We start from the raw sequence: 13,295 nt of genomic DNA, 5'->3' as shown, positions 1-13,295 counted from the left end.
TTGTCTACATACTGTTTAATTTTCTTTAAGCATAAAGGATTCATATTCGTAAAAAAACAGCATGCGAAACAAACTTCGCAAATTAGTATAGAAATGGGAACGATAGGCATTAAAAAATAGTCAAATCTGACGATTTTTTAGCTGACTGTACATTTTATCAAAAATCTGTGAATGTCGATTGTCATCACTCAAAAAGTTAGCAAAGCTCCTAAGAAGCATTTTCGCGTAGCAGCAAGGGATCTAGTAGCTGCCCTTGCTGCCCCATCTCAACTTTCCACCCTGTAGATACTTACTACAAAATTCTTATATGTATTTCGTAACACCAATTGAAAAAACGGTGTGTAGCTCTTACTTAGTGTAAGTACTTAAACAGTTGGCTTATATGAAACGGGAACTGTTGCACTGACGAAACGTTATTCGTTTAATAGTTGTTTGACCTAGTGAAAGATTCGACATATGATAAGTTTTCCAAACGTTTTGAGTCATTATGATATTCTGCTTTATAATAATTCGACCAAATGACACTTGTCATACAAAAACTTAGTAATAGTTAGTTGTCAAAGTGAATCATCGGCAAAACATTGGTTGGCAAGTGATATTCGGCCAAAAGAATTTCCGCGAAGAGGCAGAACACCAATGATACGACTGGGTCGTATAGTCCTTTTCACTCTTTCATTGCAAGGCGCCAACGCAACGTACCTAAGACAACGACACGTTCACTGTAACATGACCGCAACTTTAATCGAGCGAGTGAATGAAAGTGATTTAAGAAAATGAATGAACAATAAGGCAATAATGTTAACTTTCGTTCTGCGAACTACTGATTATAGTGAACTAAATAAGTGATATACATATCTCAATGATTAAGTAAATGATACATATGAATCTTTTTTTTCATGTGATTTTCCCATCTCTAACCAGAAATATCAGCGCTGGATTTTACTTTTACATCCAAATATTCATCTTCACAATGTCATATTGAAAGAAAATATACGCAGTACTTTACCGGAATATGTTATTTAAATTACGCGTTTATTCATCCCGGCTTGATTGTATGAAATATGTTTACGTGATTGCTTTTGCGACTGGATTTACATATTTTTTGGTCTCGTTATGAGAAAAACAGTTCCCGTGTGGCGCCGGGTAAGTAAGAATTACACCTCTCCATTTCTTCCGTGGATGTCGTAAGAGGCGACTGAGGATATAGGTTAAGGTATACCGTAGGCGACAGGCTAGCAACCTGTCACTATTGTACCGTTTTGTCTAACTTAAAACCTAAAATTGCTATATAAGTGGCTCCGGAGCGGTAACGTTTCGTGTGCTCTGCCTACCCCATTTGGGAATACAGGTGTGATGTTTGTGTGTGTTGTGTGTTATGAGAAAAACGATTGTGGAACTACCTTCTTTTTCATGATACAAAATTTAAACGGTTTTATTTAGCTTGTCCTGTTGGTTATTGTTGTTTAGGATCAAATTTACCTAGTAATTAAAATTTTAGCCCCTTGTTGATAGATTGATCTGATATTTGGTAACACACCTTTAGCTCTGATGACTGATGACACTACAATTAAATAAAATTGAATAACGTTTTGAAGATTCGTGGTTTTCACTTATAGATAAAATTATATTCAAAGAAAATATTAGTAAGATAAGCTTTGAACATGAACTACCGTGGGACTCGCTCATATTAAATGATACTGTAGGTACCGGACTAACGTGACCATTTATTTTTTGATTTAGAACGGGACATTAGTTTATTCAGGTCAATTAACAGGTAGTCAATGAGAAAAAAACACTTTTAAAGGTCATTTATTTAGAAAAAGTTAACCGTTCTTATATTACAAATAAAAAAATATTCAAAATGTTTAGTTATATTTATCAGAGGCAGAGGAACAAATTTGCTTTACACACCTGGACTGATGCTTTTAAGTAAGAATGAAACTCTTGGCACATTTTTTTATGTTCACTTTTAGAACTGAATTTTCGCGCGATTTTTGAAAACGGACAATTTCGCGTCCCGATTTCATTTCGGATAACCCACGTCGTAAATCAAGTTTAGCTCGAAATGTTTCAGGCTAACTCGTAGCTCTTCTTCCTAGAAGCATCGCGACTCAGTGGCTGCTGCTACACGCGCACTGCGCTGCTCGCGCGACTAACCGACGAAACTAATACCGGCGCACAACTACCCGCGTTTTCATCGTTATTTTTTTGTTACTGTCAAATGTAGGGTAGCGACACGACACTACCAACATCACTCTGTAAAGCCACGTCTCTCGGTTCCATTTTTTGTTATATTTTTGCAGTCGGTTTTACCTTTTTGTTAAAAAAAATCTCATACTGCGTATGTGCTCTGATACCCTTGTGGAAACGTTACGTCCAGTCTCTCCGATATAGATTTTGTCACAGGAACACGGAATTATGTATACCCCGGGACCACTCAGGGGCTCCTTATCCTTTGGCGAAGTTACCAACCGTCACGCTGCGGCAGTGTGTCGTGCTGCGTCATCGGTTGGTGTGAACGTGCCTTTACAGAGTGATATTGTTAGTGTGTGCTGGCTTGGGTGTATATTATAATATCGAAAAATCATAATAACTACAGTTGAAATATTGACGCCTAACACATCGAAATTCAGAATACCAAATGTACAAAATGCCGATAACCGATACACCGGAGCTCGAAATATCTATTTTCAAATGACCGAAAGTACAAAATCCAGAACTAACTGGCATTCACAATACCATAATAATAATTTTCAGTGCTGTTATATAAAATAACCTAACGTCGAAGCGCAGCGTAGCTCCCGCCTTAGCCTTCTGAAACTATCCGAGTCGCTTCTGCCCTAAAAGTTCTTACTCGCTCGCTTCGCTCGCTCGCTGTCAGCGAGGCACCAGCTAGGGTGTACCAAAGGGGAGCTTCAGGATTTAAAATAAATGTCACCGATGATGACCTTATGACACCTACTTTTGGTACTTCGCTAGCAGCGAGCGAGGAAGACGTTTCAGAGCAGAAACGACTCGGATAGTTTAGGTTCAGAAGGCTAGCCTTCGATGTTAGGTATTTTTGTAACAGCACAGAAAATGATAAATGACAATCTACCCCGCTTGAAAAAGTCGGAATGTTGTCATTTAAAAATATATATAACAGACTTTTGTGTGACGATGGTTTCGGTATTATGATTTTCGATATATTGACCGTCGATTATTTTATTTGTAGTGATTATGACTGTTCGGCATTATACTTGTTTCGGCCTTTCGGGTGCTGGTATTTTGATCTTCGGGATTGTAGTCATCGGGTTTTAGGCTTCCAGTCAAATGTATTTTCGGGATTTCAAACTTTCGGCCATAATATATCTATTCGACGTTTTAATATTCGAGATTAGGTCTTGTGAAATTCGATCTTTCGTATTTCGGTATTATAATATTACTTACATTTGACATTATACTATTACATTTGATAGTGACGATATAAATTACGATGAAAACGCGGGTAGTTGTACGTGTGTTTCGCCGGGTAATCGCGCGAGCAGGGCGGTGGCGCGCAGTGCACATGTTGCAGCAGCCGCCGAGTCACGTTGCTCTTAGGAAGAAGGGCTAAGAATTAGCACGAAACATGTCGAGCTAAATTCAATTTAAGAGGTGAGTTATCCGGTACAATATCATTTAATTAGATGTACCTAGCTTGTGGTTATTTGATATTTCTGGGCATACCTAATAATAAATTACCTTCCCATGTAAGTATCATCACCATTTCAGCCATAGGACGTCCACTGTTGGACATTGGCCTCCTCCAAATATGTACCTCTAGCTGCTTTCGTTGGAAGCAGCCTGCATCCATTCTAGAACTTTTCGACCCCAACAGCCGCCTGTCCTCCGTGCTATGTCGCCACTTCAACCTATGTGTAGAGGTATACCTAATTATGATCATTTTAAAAACTTGCATTTTTAAAACCTAACGCGAACCCTAAACAAACGTAACGTGGCATTATTTTGCTATTAATCCCGCCACTATACGTAATAGGGAGCAAAATCCAAGATTAGCAGTCGTGCCTTCTAAATCTTCACTGAAGGCCTTGCTGATTATATCTACTTGTTTGTTATCTACGAACCCAATTGACACTTCAATTAGACTTAGGGCAGCCGCATGTAGGTACCACCATGACAGGAGCAGGCAACGCGCCAACGCAAATTGAAGATACAATCCGAAATACCTACGCTATGATGAGCTTGGTTATGAGAAATTCTACGTTTCGCTTTTGTTGATTTGTTTTGTTTTGGAATGCATTTGCAGGATCGCTCCTAGATCGTGCTAAGATTATTATTATAAAGTTTATTTAGTAGTCACTAAGTTTTTTTTTTACTTTTTGTCTTATTTTTTTTTAACCTTCTACATTATTTTATAGAACTTTAAAGAGAAAGACAGATTAAATTAGTAAAGTCGTTCTCATGATATGGCGTGACTAAGGCAAATAGGGATTTATTCATATAGAGGTATAGAAGACGAACGAAGTCTCGCCACGTAAATCGATCTTAAATTGCAATTTCCCGGCGCACAAAATTTTATTAAGGAAGTGCAAAAGCGCCTGGTCGACACTACTGGAGACCAAAGGGCTGGCAGCTATCTCTCTCAACGAATTGCCAGGGAGGGAATGCTGCCAGCCTCTTGGGCACTATGCCACGGGGGTCTTTTTTAGATTTAATTATTAGGTATTAAGTTTTTAAGTTAGGTAGTTAGTTTATAGTTAACCCGTCGAGCGATTTGGGGGTGCAAAAAGCGCCTAGCGAAATTTGTCCGGAACTGCGATAGACACACTCACTGAGTGCACCTAGCGCATTTTCCGACAGGTTTCCTTAGGCACACACGCGTGTGCCTAAATCGCTCGACGGGTTAAGTTTTATATGGTTATTTTTTCTTAAATTCTTGTATTTCAAATTAAATTGCAATTGTTGTTGACGTTTACTGACTCTTGGATAATTGTGTATCACTTAAACGTCATTCTAAGCATATCTACGCGTCGCTTCCCTCAATTAAATCTGTATACTTAGCTGAATATTAATTGTATCTAAAGCGAACGGTAACTCCGGTTCTAAGTACTTTATGGACCACCGTGGAGTTATCTAGGGATGTTGATGCCCAGTAATGTGTATAACTTCGTCTTAACGTAACTTACCCCCTGTTTTACCATCCATTGATTAAATTTATTTGACGGATAAATGTGATGCCGTCTCTGTTTGTTTTGTTCGAATAGACGGAGACGGCATCACATTTATCAGTCAGTTAAGGTTAATCAATGGTTTGTGAAACGGTGTGTTTCCACTAGTTCCATTAACAGTACTATAATAGAGTTAATGGTGGGTCAGATCGCTTAAATCGATGACCGAGCTTTGGAAAACATACATAAAACCAGAGTCGGTGATTTATCTGTTGCACAATTTATTTATTGCATGTAAAGTTTCATTAATCCATACTAAATACATACGAGAACATTTATTAATTATATTATATGTAAGACCCAATTAACTTAATCCATACTTCCATACTATCCATACTATAATATTATAAATGCGAAAGTAACTCTGTCTGTCTGTCTGTTACGCTTTCACGCCTAAACCGCTGAACCGATTTTGATGAAATTTTGTACAGAGATAGAATAGACCTTGGGAAAGAACATAGGCTATCTTTTATCGCGAAAAAGAGGCTTAAAGGGGTTGAAATAGGGGACGAAAGTTTATAAGGTAGAAGTTCGTCGCTGTTGAAGATAAAACCATGAAACTTGGCTTTTAGCCACTTAATAAGAAATAAATCGATATTTTTTTTACTTTTTTTGAAAATTTGACCTGTGAGGGTGTGAAATAGGGGATGAAAGTTTATATGGTTGTCTATGAAACTTGGCATTTGGGCATCTGATAAGAGATAAATAGATATTTATTCGCGCGTTTTTTAAAATTCTTCCAGTGAGGGGTGAAATAGGCGATGAAATAAAAAATAGTTTATATTTATAGCAATGTTTTAAAATACATTATTTTAAGTAAACCGTAGAAGTTTCTATGTGCTATTATTGGCAAAATAGGTATCCTAAATAAATTAAATACTTCCCAAAGTTACTATTCCACGCGGACGAAGTCGCGGGCAAAAGCTACAATACTAATTGTACCTATGTACAAGTTTGTAATTAGAAATTAGGTATAAGAGTAATTAGGATGTGCATAAATGCTGTGTACAATTTAATCGTGTTGTACGCATTCTCATGTTATTCTTGTAAGATTTAAGTTGTGCTATTGTTTACAATATGTAATTGTACCTAACTACATACATACATACATAAAATCACGACTCTTTCCCAACGGGGTAGGCAGAGACTACATCCTTCCACTTGCTACGATCCTGGCATACAACTCTCACTTCCTCTACATTCATCAATCTTTTCATGCATGCACGTCGGTATAGAGTACTCCTGACCCGACCTTTCCTCAGAACGTCCTAGATTTGATCGTGGTACGTTCGTGTAGGCCTTCCTCTTCCAACGTTCCCATTCTCGCTCGTCTTATAGATCTGCCTAGTCAACCCTACCTAACTAATAAACAAACAAATAAATTTGGGTAATAATTTATCTACCAAGAGGATAACTAGTAATCCTCGAATGCAAAGAAAACAGGTCATTTACAAAAGCCTTTACATTCATCTCGGAAACTCTTTTAAAAGTTAGCTTATTCATATAAATAGGGGTTAGCAGACTACGATATTGAAAATTGAATACTACCACTTACGGAATTCAAATATAATGTCGGGTACAGCCAGTGTACTACTAGTTCATTGCCCCTAAAGATACTAGCGCTAAAGTCTTCAAATATGTTAAAAATGCACCAAAGCAGTCCACTCTCCATGCGCCATTATTTTCACATCGCCTTTGTATTCTGTCGCCGCTGCTAGCGACGTCGATCGGATTTCAATCAGTGCGCTACTACGAAAATCGAAGTTCGTATCGTACCGTCCCGCCGGCACTTATATTATTTAATACGAGAATGAGAGGGACGGTACTGTGGGGACTGTAACTAGGTGAGAGCTTAGGTACTGGGGATCTACGCGCGCGACTTTAAACTGTTAAGAAATAAATATCATCTTCAATCATTCATTCATTATATTTTATTTTAGAACTTGTTAGCACTTATTAATAGATTAACATAAATGGTTCCAGCCGCTCAGGCCGTCGGGAGCAATCTGCGCTCCGGCATGTATACCGCTGTCAATCTGTTTTAAAGTTATATTCTAGAAACACAATATAAAAAAACCTATCCCTTTATACAAAACTAGGTTAATCTAACCTGCAAGGTGGTCATTTTTACCACCTGCCAGCGGTATACAGCCTAATTCCTACAGTACAATACGAACTTCGATTTTCGTATTTCGTAGTAGCCCTCCTGGTTTCTACCGCATGTACTAACGATATCTCGGTAGTTCTACGAGCGTTTGAACCGCTATCAGTTTCCTGTCCCTTACACTGAAGAAATGAGTCAGTAGAATGGAAGGATTTTATAAAACGACAAGTACTTAACTGCGGCGCACGCGTAAACTATTCGATCCGATACTTACAATTAAAATTCTGGGATTTTACAAAATTCCCCTGGGAATTTCCAAAAATTACATCGTGGTTTTCATTGACGTTGCATTATTAGCGGTTCTTATTGAAAGATTTTATCCCTACCCCGTGGGAATATCTGGATAAAACGTAGCCTATGTGTTATTCTAGATGACCTATCTATGTACCAAATTTCATCCAAATCCGTAAAGCCGTTTTAGCGTGAAGGAGTAACAAACATACATACACACAAACTTTCGTGCACATAAGTTTGATCGCTATGTGTCTGTCTACCTGTGTGTCTTTCTGTGGCACCGTAGCTCTTAAACGGGTGAACCGATTTGATTGCGGTTTTTTTATTTGAGAGCAGGTTTTTTGGCGATGGTTCAGCCGTTTTTGAATTGACAATGTCGGGGGTTTTCCAACTTTTTGTTGCTTAGGTTATAAATCAATGTCAATCCGTGTTATCATGTCGGGATTGGCATTGCAAAGTTCAATATCTCAAAAATGGCTGAATTGATTTTAATGAAACTTAGCTAGGAACCAACACAAGGAAATTGGTTTTCACGTAAAAAAAATGGCATCGAAAATGGTTCAACCGTTGGGAGCTCCGATGCCAGAAACAGACACACACAAATTGGCGTCACTTATAACTTTTTGAACTAAACACGACGGTAGTATTTTTTTTCACAGAGCCACGTGGCCACGTCATATTCTTGTTTACAGAATGTTGTTCTTGTTTGTCTATTATAATTTTATTTTTTCTCTTTCCCCGTCTTTCGACTGGGGCAAAGGAACTGGCTCATGCATACGTATGTATTATAACGTGTGGGCTCCACAGAACACCAGCGTTGCTGTACATTACGTGTGGCAACACGTGCTGAGTGGAAGCCTTTTTGGTGCCCTGTCGTGTACCACGTAATTTAGTTTTTATAGTTAGTTTTAGTGTTATAGTCTTATAACTGTACGGTGGTGGTACTGATGGAACCAAATAAATGTTTCTTTCTTTCTAAAACTTAGTCTTTAAAGTTCAACATGGATCCGTTACTGTGAATTTTCGAGCTGGTCACGATTTTGAATTGGTCCCGACTGAGTTACTTTACAGAATTCTAAATCTTTAGACTTGTTTTACTTTCTTTAAGGCAGCAAGGTTTTTTGCAATTGTGACCTGACTGGCGAGCTCCATTTCGCAAGATGTCAAAGCCAACTAAAGCCATTAAAAATTTAGAAAGCTCTCAACTGACACCATTTATTATGTAGCCCGAGCGATTTGGCGTTACCCACTGAAATATCCATTTGTATTTTACAAGCCCCGTTTTACAAACGGAATTATTCATTTTAGAAACAGAAAGAAAATAACCAAGTGCGTGTCGGACCACGCGCCGCATAAGGTTCCGTATTAATATCATTGGTAATTTAATGTATTATAACTACTGTAAAGTGCTCGGTATTTTTATGCGATAAACGTAATGCGTTTGACGCACATCAATTTTGTATCAGAGATAATCTAGTTACCAGCGTTGCAGGCGTCTAACGCCTCAGCATTATGCTGAGTCAGCGGACGTTTCACTTTTGCGGGGACACACAATAACGTGTATTTTCATTTTTAACCGACGAAAAAAACGGAGGAGGTTCTCAAGTCGACGCGTATATCTTTTTTACATATTATGACCACGCATTACTTTTTACAGAGTAGTCCGATTTTGATGATTCTTTTTTTATTGGAAAGCGTGTAACCCGAGAGTGGTCCCATTTAAATTTGGGAAAAATATTCCTACCCTAAGATAGGTATATATGTACTCTGTGCCCAAGGGTAGGAAAACAGGGGATGATTGATTGTTCAGTCGCTGATTGTACTGTATGACCAGGCATAACTTTTTACAGAGTAGTCTGATTTTCATAATTCTTTTTTTATTAGATAGGTTATACCTTGAAGTTGTATTATATACATTTGGGGAAAAAACACCCCAAGGGTTGGAAAAAAGTATAAAACAAAAGCTTTTTAACAAAAAAATTGAACCGCCGAAAAAACAGAAAAGCAAAAATAATACCTTTTTGTTTGACCTTAATCTAGGTACCAGTTTGAAGTCGGTGCCTCAGCGCGAGCCAGCACGACCCAGCAGGAGGGATTGAAACCCGTAGTAGGTATAGGTGGTGAGGTAGACGACTATTGTCCCACTCCTGCTGGCTCGCGGGTTTTGTAGTCGGTTCCTTTTTTTGTATTTTATTTTTATTTTTTTGGAGTCTGTTTTACTTTTTTGTTAAAAATGTTCTTTTGTACAATAAAGTGTTTATAAAAAGCACAGCTCAGGGCTCAGGTACGTTTTGAAGCTAGGTCAGACATAGCTAACTGCAGGATAAAACTAAGGTTAATAACTTTAAAATGAAAAGAAAGTTGCACAATAAAACAAAATGATGTACTGCTAACCGTTACCAACTACCTACCTACTTGCACATAGATGCAATATGCAGTTTCGCACACAATAGTCTGTAACTTTTAACAAATTCAAACAAAGCAACATAAATCAGTTGATAATGGTTACGCTGAGACTACAATGGAGATTGGTTGGTGGTTAAATGAGGTAAAGGAATCAACGTTCCCTTAATACTTCGCCAAGTTATTATATATAACCTTTGTACAGCATGTCTTTTACGCTCTATCATCACGCGTTGACAGCGAAATTCTTTCCATGGAGCGGCCACACAACTCGCATGCGCAGAGGCGTCTTTACCTATAGTGCAGTACCCCTAGTGTTAAGTTTTCGGTTACAAAATACGTCTCGATCGCGTTCGCGTAAAATCTCAAGTTGTATGGAAACACGAACATCGCAAACGTTCCGCTAGAGGCGCTGTTCGTGTTTCCATACAAATTGAGATTTTAACGCGAACGCGATCAAGACGTATTTTGTAACCGAAAACTTACACTAAGGGCACAGGGTGTGCGTTGCACACGGGCGCAGCGGTGTTAGGGGCGCCGGCCGCGGCACCTATTCCTTTGTACCTATTCCATTTTGACCGCGCGCTTCCTAGATGGCGCTAAAGTAATAATTGCACACGGGCGCTACATGGGCTAAAGACGCTGCTGCGCGTGCGTATAGCGTTTGGATCGGTACAAACGCGCGTCGATGATGCGTTTAACAAACGCAGTGTGCCACGACTAGATACATGTTCTGCATACATTTAACACATTTTCGGAATAAATAGTAGCTCGTGTTGATCTGTAGTCTAGCTTTCTGTTAATGAAATCTATCTTCTATCTATTTAAATAAAAAAATCAACTGCACAAAATATTTGATTATTTTTACCCGAATGCCCGAAGGAGGTTTATTTATGTGTTTTTTATTACAAGGTTTTATTTAACTTGCAATGTATGTAATGTATGTATGTGCGGGTCAAATCTTACATTTGACCCACTTTCAGAGGTCTGACTGGGAATTAGGCATACTTATGTAAATCTGGTGACAAATGAACAATACAATAATCTTGCAGTGTCGTCCTGGTAGTCCGTCCAGGATCGTCTCCGCAGGGCAAAACTCCTAAATTTAGCTCGGAAATGTAGTTTGCATGATGATGCGAGCAGAGTTACAAAAAGTACAGTCAGCAAAAAAAGCTTGTATGAAAAATGTATTTTTTATTTACTTACAAACGCAGCAGACGCCTAGCCCGTGTGCGCAGTCGCCGGCGGACTGCCCCTCCCTCTGCCTGCAGTCGTACGGGTTAAGACAGATGCCAGCGCGGGCCGTCCTGTACCCCGAAGGCTGGCACTCCCGCTCCCCGCCGACCGGGAAGAAGTTCAGCACCTTGCCGAGGGTGAAGAGACCGCCTGTGAAAAGGAAAACAAATTGAGGTCACTCCCTACTACTACTAGGTTTTGTGTTTCGGCGTGGATAGTAAGACAGCCGGTGAAATTACTGGCACTTGAGGTATCCCATCTTAGGCCTCTAGGTTGGCAACGCATCTGCAATACCCCTGGTGTTGCAGATGTTTATGGGCGGTAGTGATCTCTTACCATCAGGAGACCCACTTGCTCGTTTGCCATTCAATCGAATAAAAAAAACCATGACACACCGGCAACTCGTAGCTGTAAAAATATGCAAGTTATAGTGGCAATGGGCGGGCCACATAGCTCGAAGAACAGATAACCGTTGGGGGTGAAAAGTCCTCGAGTGGTGACCACGAACCGGAAGACGAAGCGTTGGCAGGCCTCCCACCAGGTGGACTGACGACATCGTGAGAGTTGCGGGAAACCGGTGGATGCAAGTGGTCGTTCATTGTGACGTTTAAGGGGAGGCCTTTGTTCAGCTGTGGACGTCTTCCGGCTGATGACGATGATGATGATGACCATTACACCGTATCATGTTTACACCGTGTCAGGCAAAAATATATTCTTCGTATTGAAACGTATGCGAGACTATGCCCACTAGCACGTTCCTTAACCAACCGTCACCGTCGCGTGCCATGCACGGAGCGTCAAAAACAGTGCCGATACCATCCGATTATGATCCGATACGCTTCTTATGGGTATGGCACGGCGTTGACATGTTGTAATCCGTGTCGCGTTACATTCCGTGCCATAAGTTCCTATTACGGTCATGGCATGATACGGTGTAGGCCACAGCTCAATACAGCCACCCGGCACCCGACCAGCACCGCCTCGCCTCGAGCGGTTAGTATTTTCCACAGATATAGATTACACTAGATTACGCAAATGCATGTACTTCGCGTGTCCGAACCCCGACCAAACGTCGGGTTGGCCCATACAAAGGCTGACCGCTAACTGACTAATCATGACTCTTTCATACAGATTGAGGTGTTTGCGTTATCTAGTGTAATCTATATCTGTGGTGTTTTCATGTGGATTTGTAGCCACTCGTTTTGTCAGGTCTGCAACTTTGCTTTTGATTTCGAAGCCATTTGTTGTTTTGCGGGTCATCAGCGACACTCCTACCAGCTTCCTCTCCACTGCCACTTGCAATCGATTGATCACGACTTTCGTCAATACCTAGGTTTCAGTCTCATAAGTGAGCACCGTCATTATGCACTGTTTAAATATCCTGGCTTTTTGTTCCGCAGAAATTTTCATCTATAAAGCAAAATCCAGTTTCGAGTAGGTATGCTGCCTACATAAGCCATATTCAGTCAAACTAACCAAAAATGTAACATTCAACAATTTAAAGGAGCCTATAAAGGGTGCCTAAAACAGATAGTTCAGAAATCAATCTCCATACAAGTGCGCTAAAGCAACGCACACAAAGACACTGCTCACGGACACGATATCTCGGACGGTTGGGACCAGTGCGAGCGCGAGTGCATCCGCTTAAGACACGCGTCTGTGAACTTTTTATGCAATAATGGAGCAACAAAAAAAAGTTATTATAACTGTTCAGTGCACGGTTGTTTAAATTAAATAATCGTAAACTTCGCAATAACGAAATCGTCGCAAGATATTTCTGTGACAAATTTATAATATAAAAATGACATAAAAATGAAAATATTTCTGTTATTAATTATATTTCCATTCTTCCCGTATCATTCTCAACAATAAAATAAGTCCACTACCACGATAGTTTTTGGTGCATAAGCCATAGTTGACAACCTTAGAGCGACCGCCGAGCATAGGTATGAAAAGTGAAGTACATACAGGAGATTGACTTCTGAACTATTTTGTTTTTGTGGTGTCGTCAATTTCCAATGCAAAGTTACCTCCGTCCAATGGCTTTG

General features: G+C 39.7%; 1 protein-coding gene across 1 annotated transcript in view; it reads right to left on the bottom strand.

Moving 5' to 3' along the window:
* Window positions 1–13,295, bottom strand: part of LOC141440731 (uncharacterized) — a 169,471-nt gene that overhangs the window by 22,625 nt on the left and 133,551 nt on the right. Inside the window, exon 3 of the mRNA XM_074105274.1 lies at window positions 11,218–11,406. Coding sequence (XP_073961375.1) covers window positions 11,218–11,406 — 189 coding nt within the window. The remainder of the gene's footprint in view (window positions 1–11,217; window positions 11,407–13,295) is intronic.

This window comes from Choristoneura fumiferana, chromosome 23 (genome assembly GCF_025370935.1).
Source record: "Choristoneura fumiferana chromosome 23, NRCan_CFum_1, whole genome shotgun sequence".
Lineage (NCBI taxonomy): Eukaryota > Metazoa > Arthropoda > Insecta > Lepidoptera > Tortricidae > Choristoneura > Choristoneura fumiferana.
This window is presented reverse-complemented; position numbering and strand designations above follow the sequence as displayed.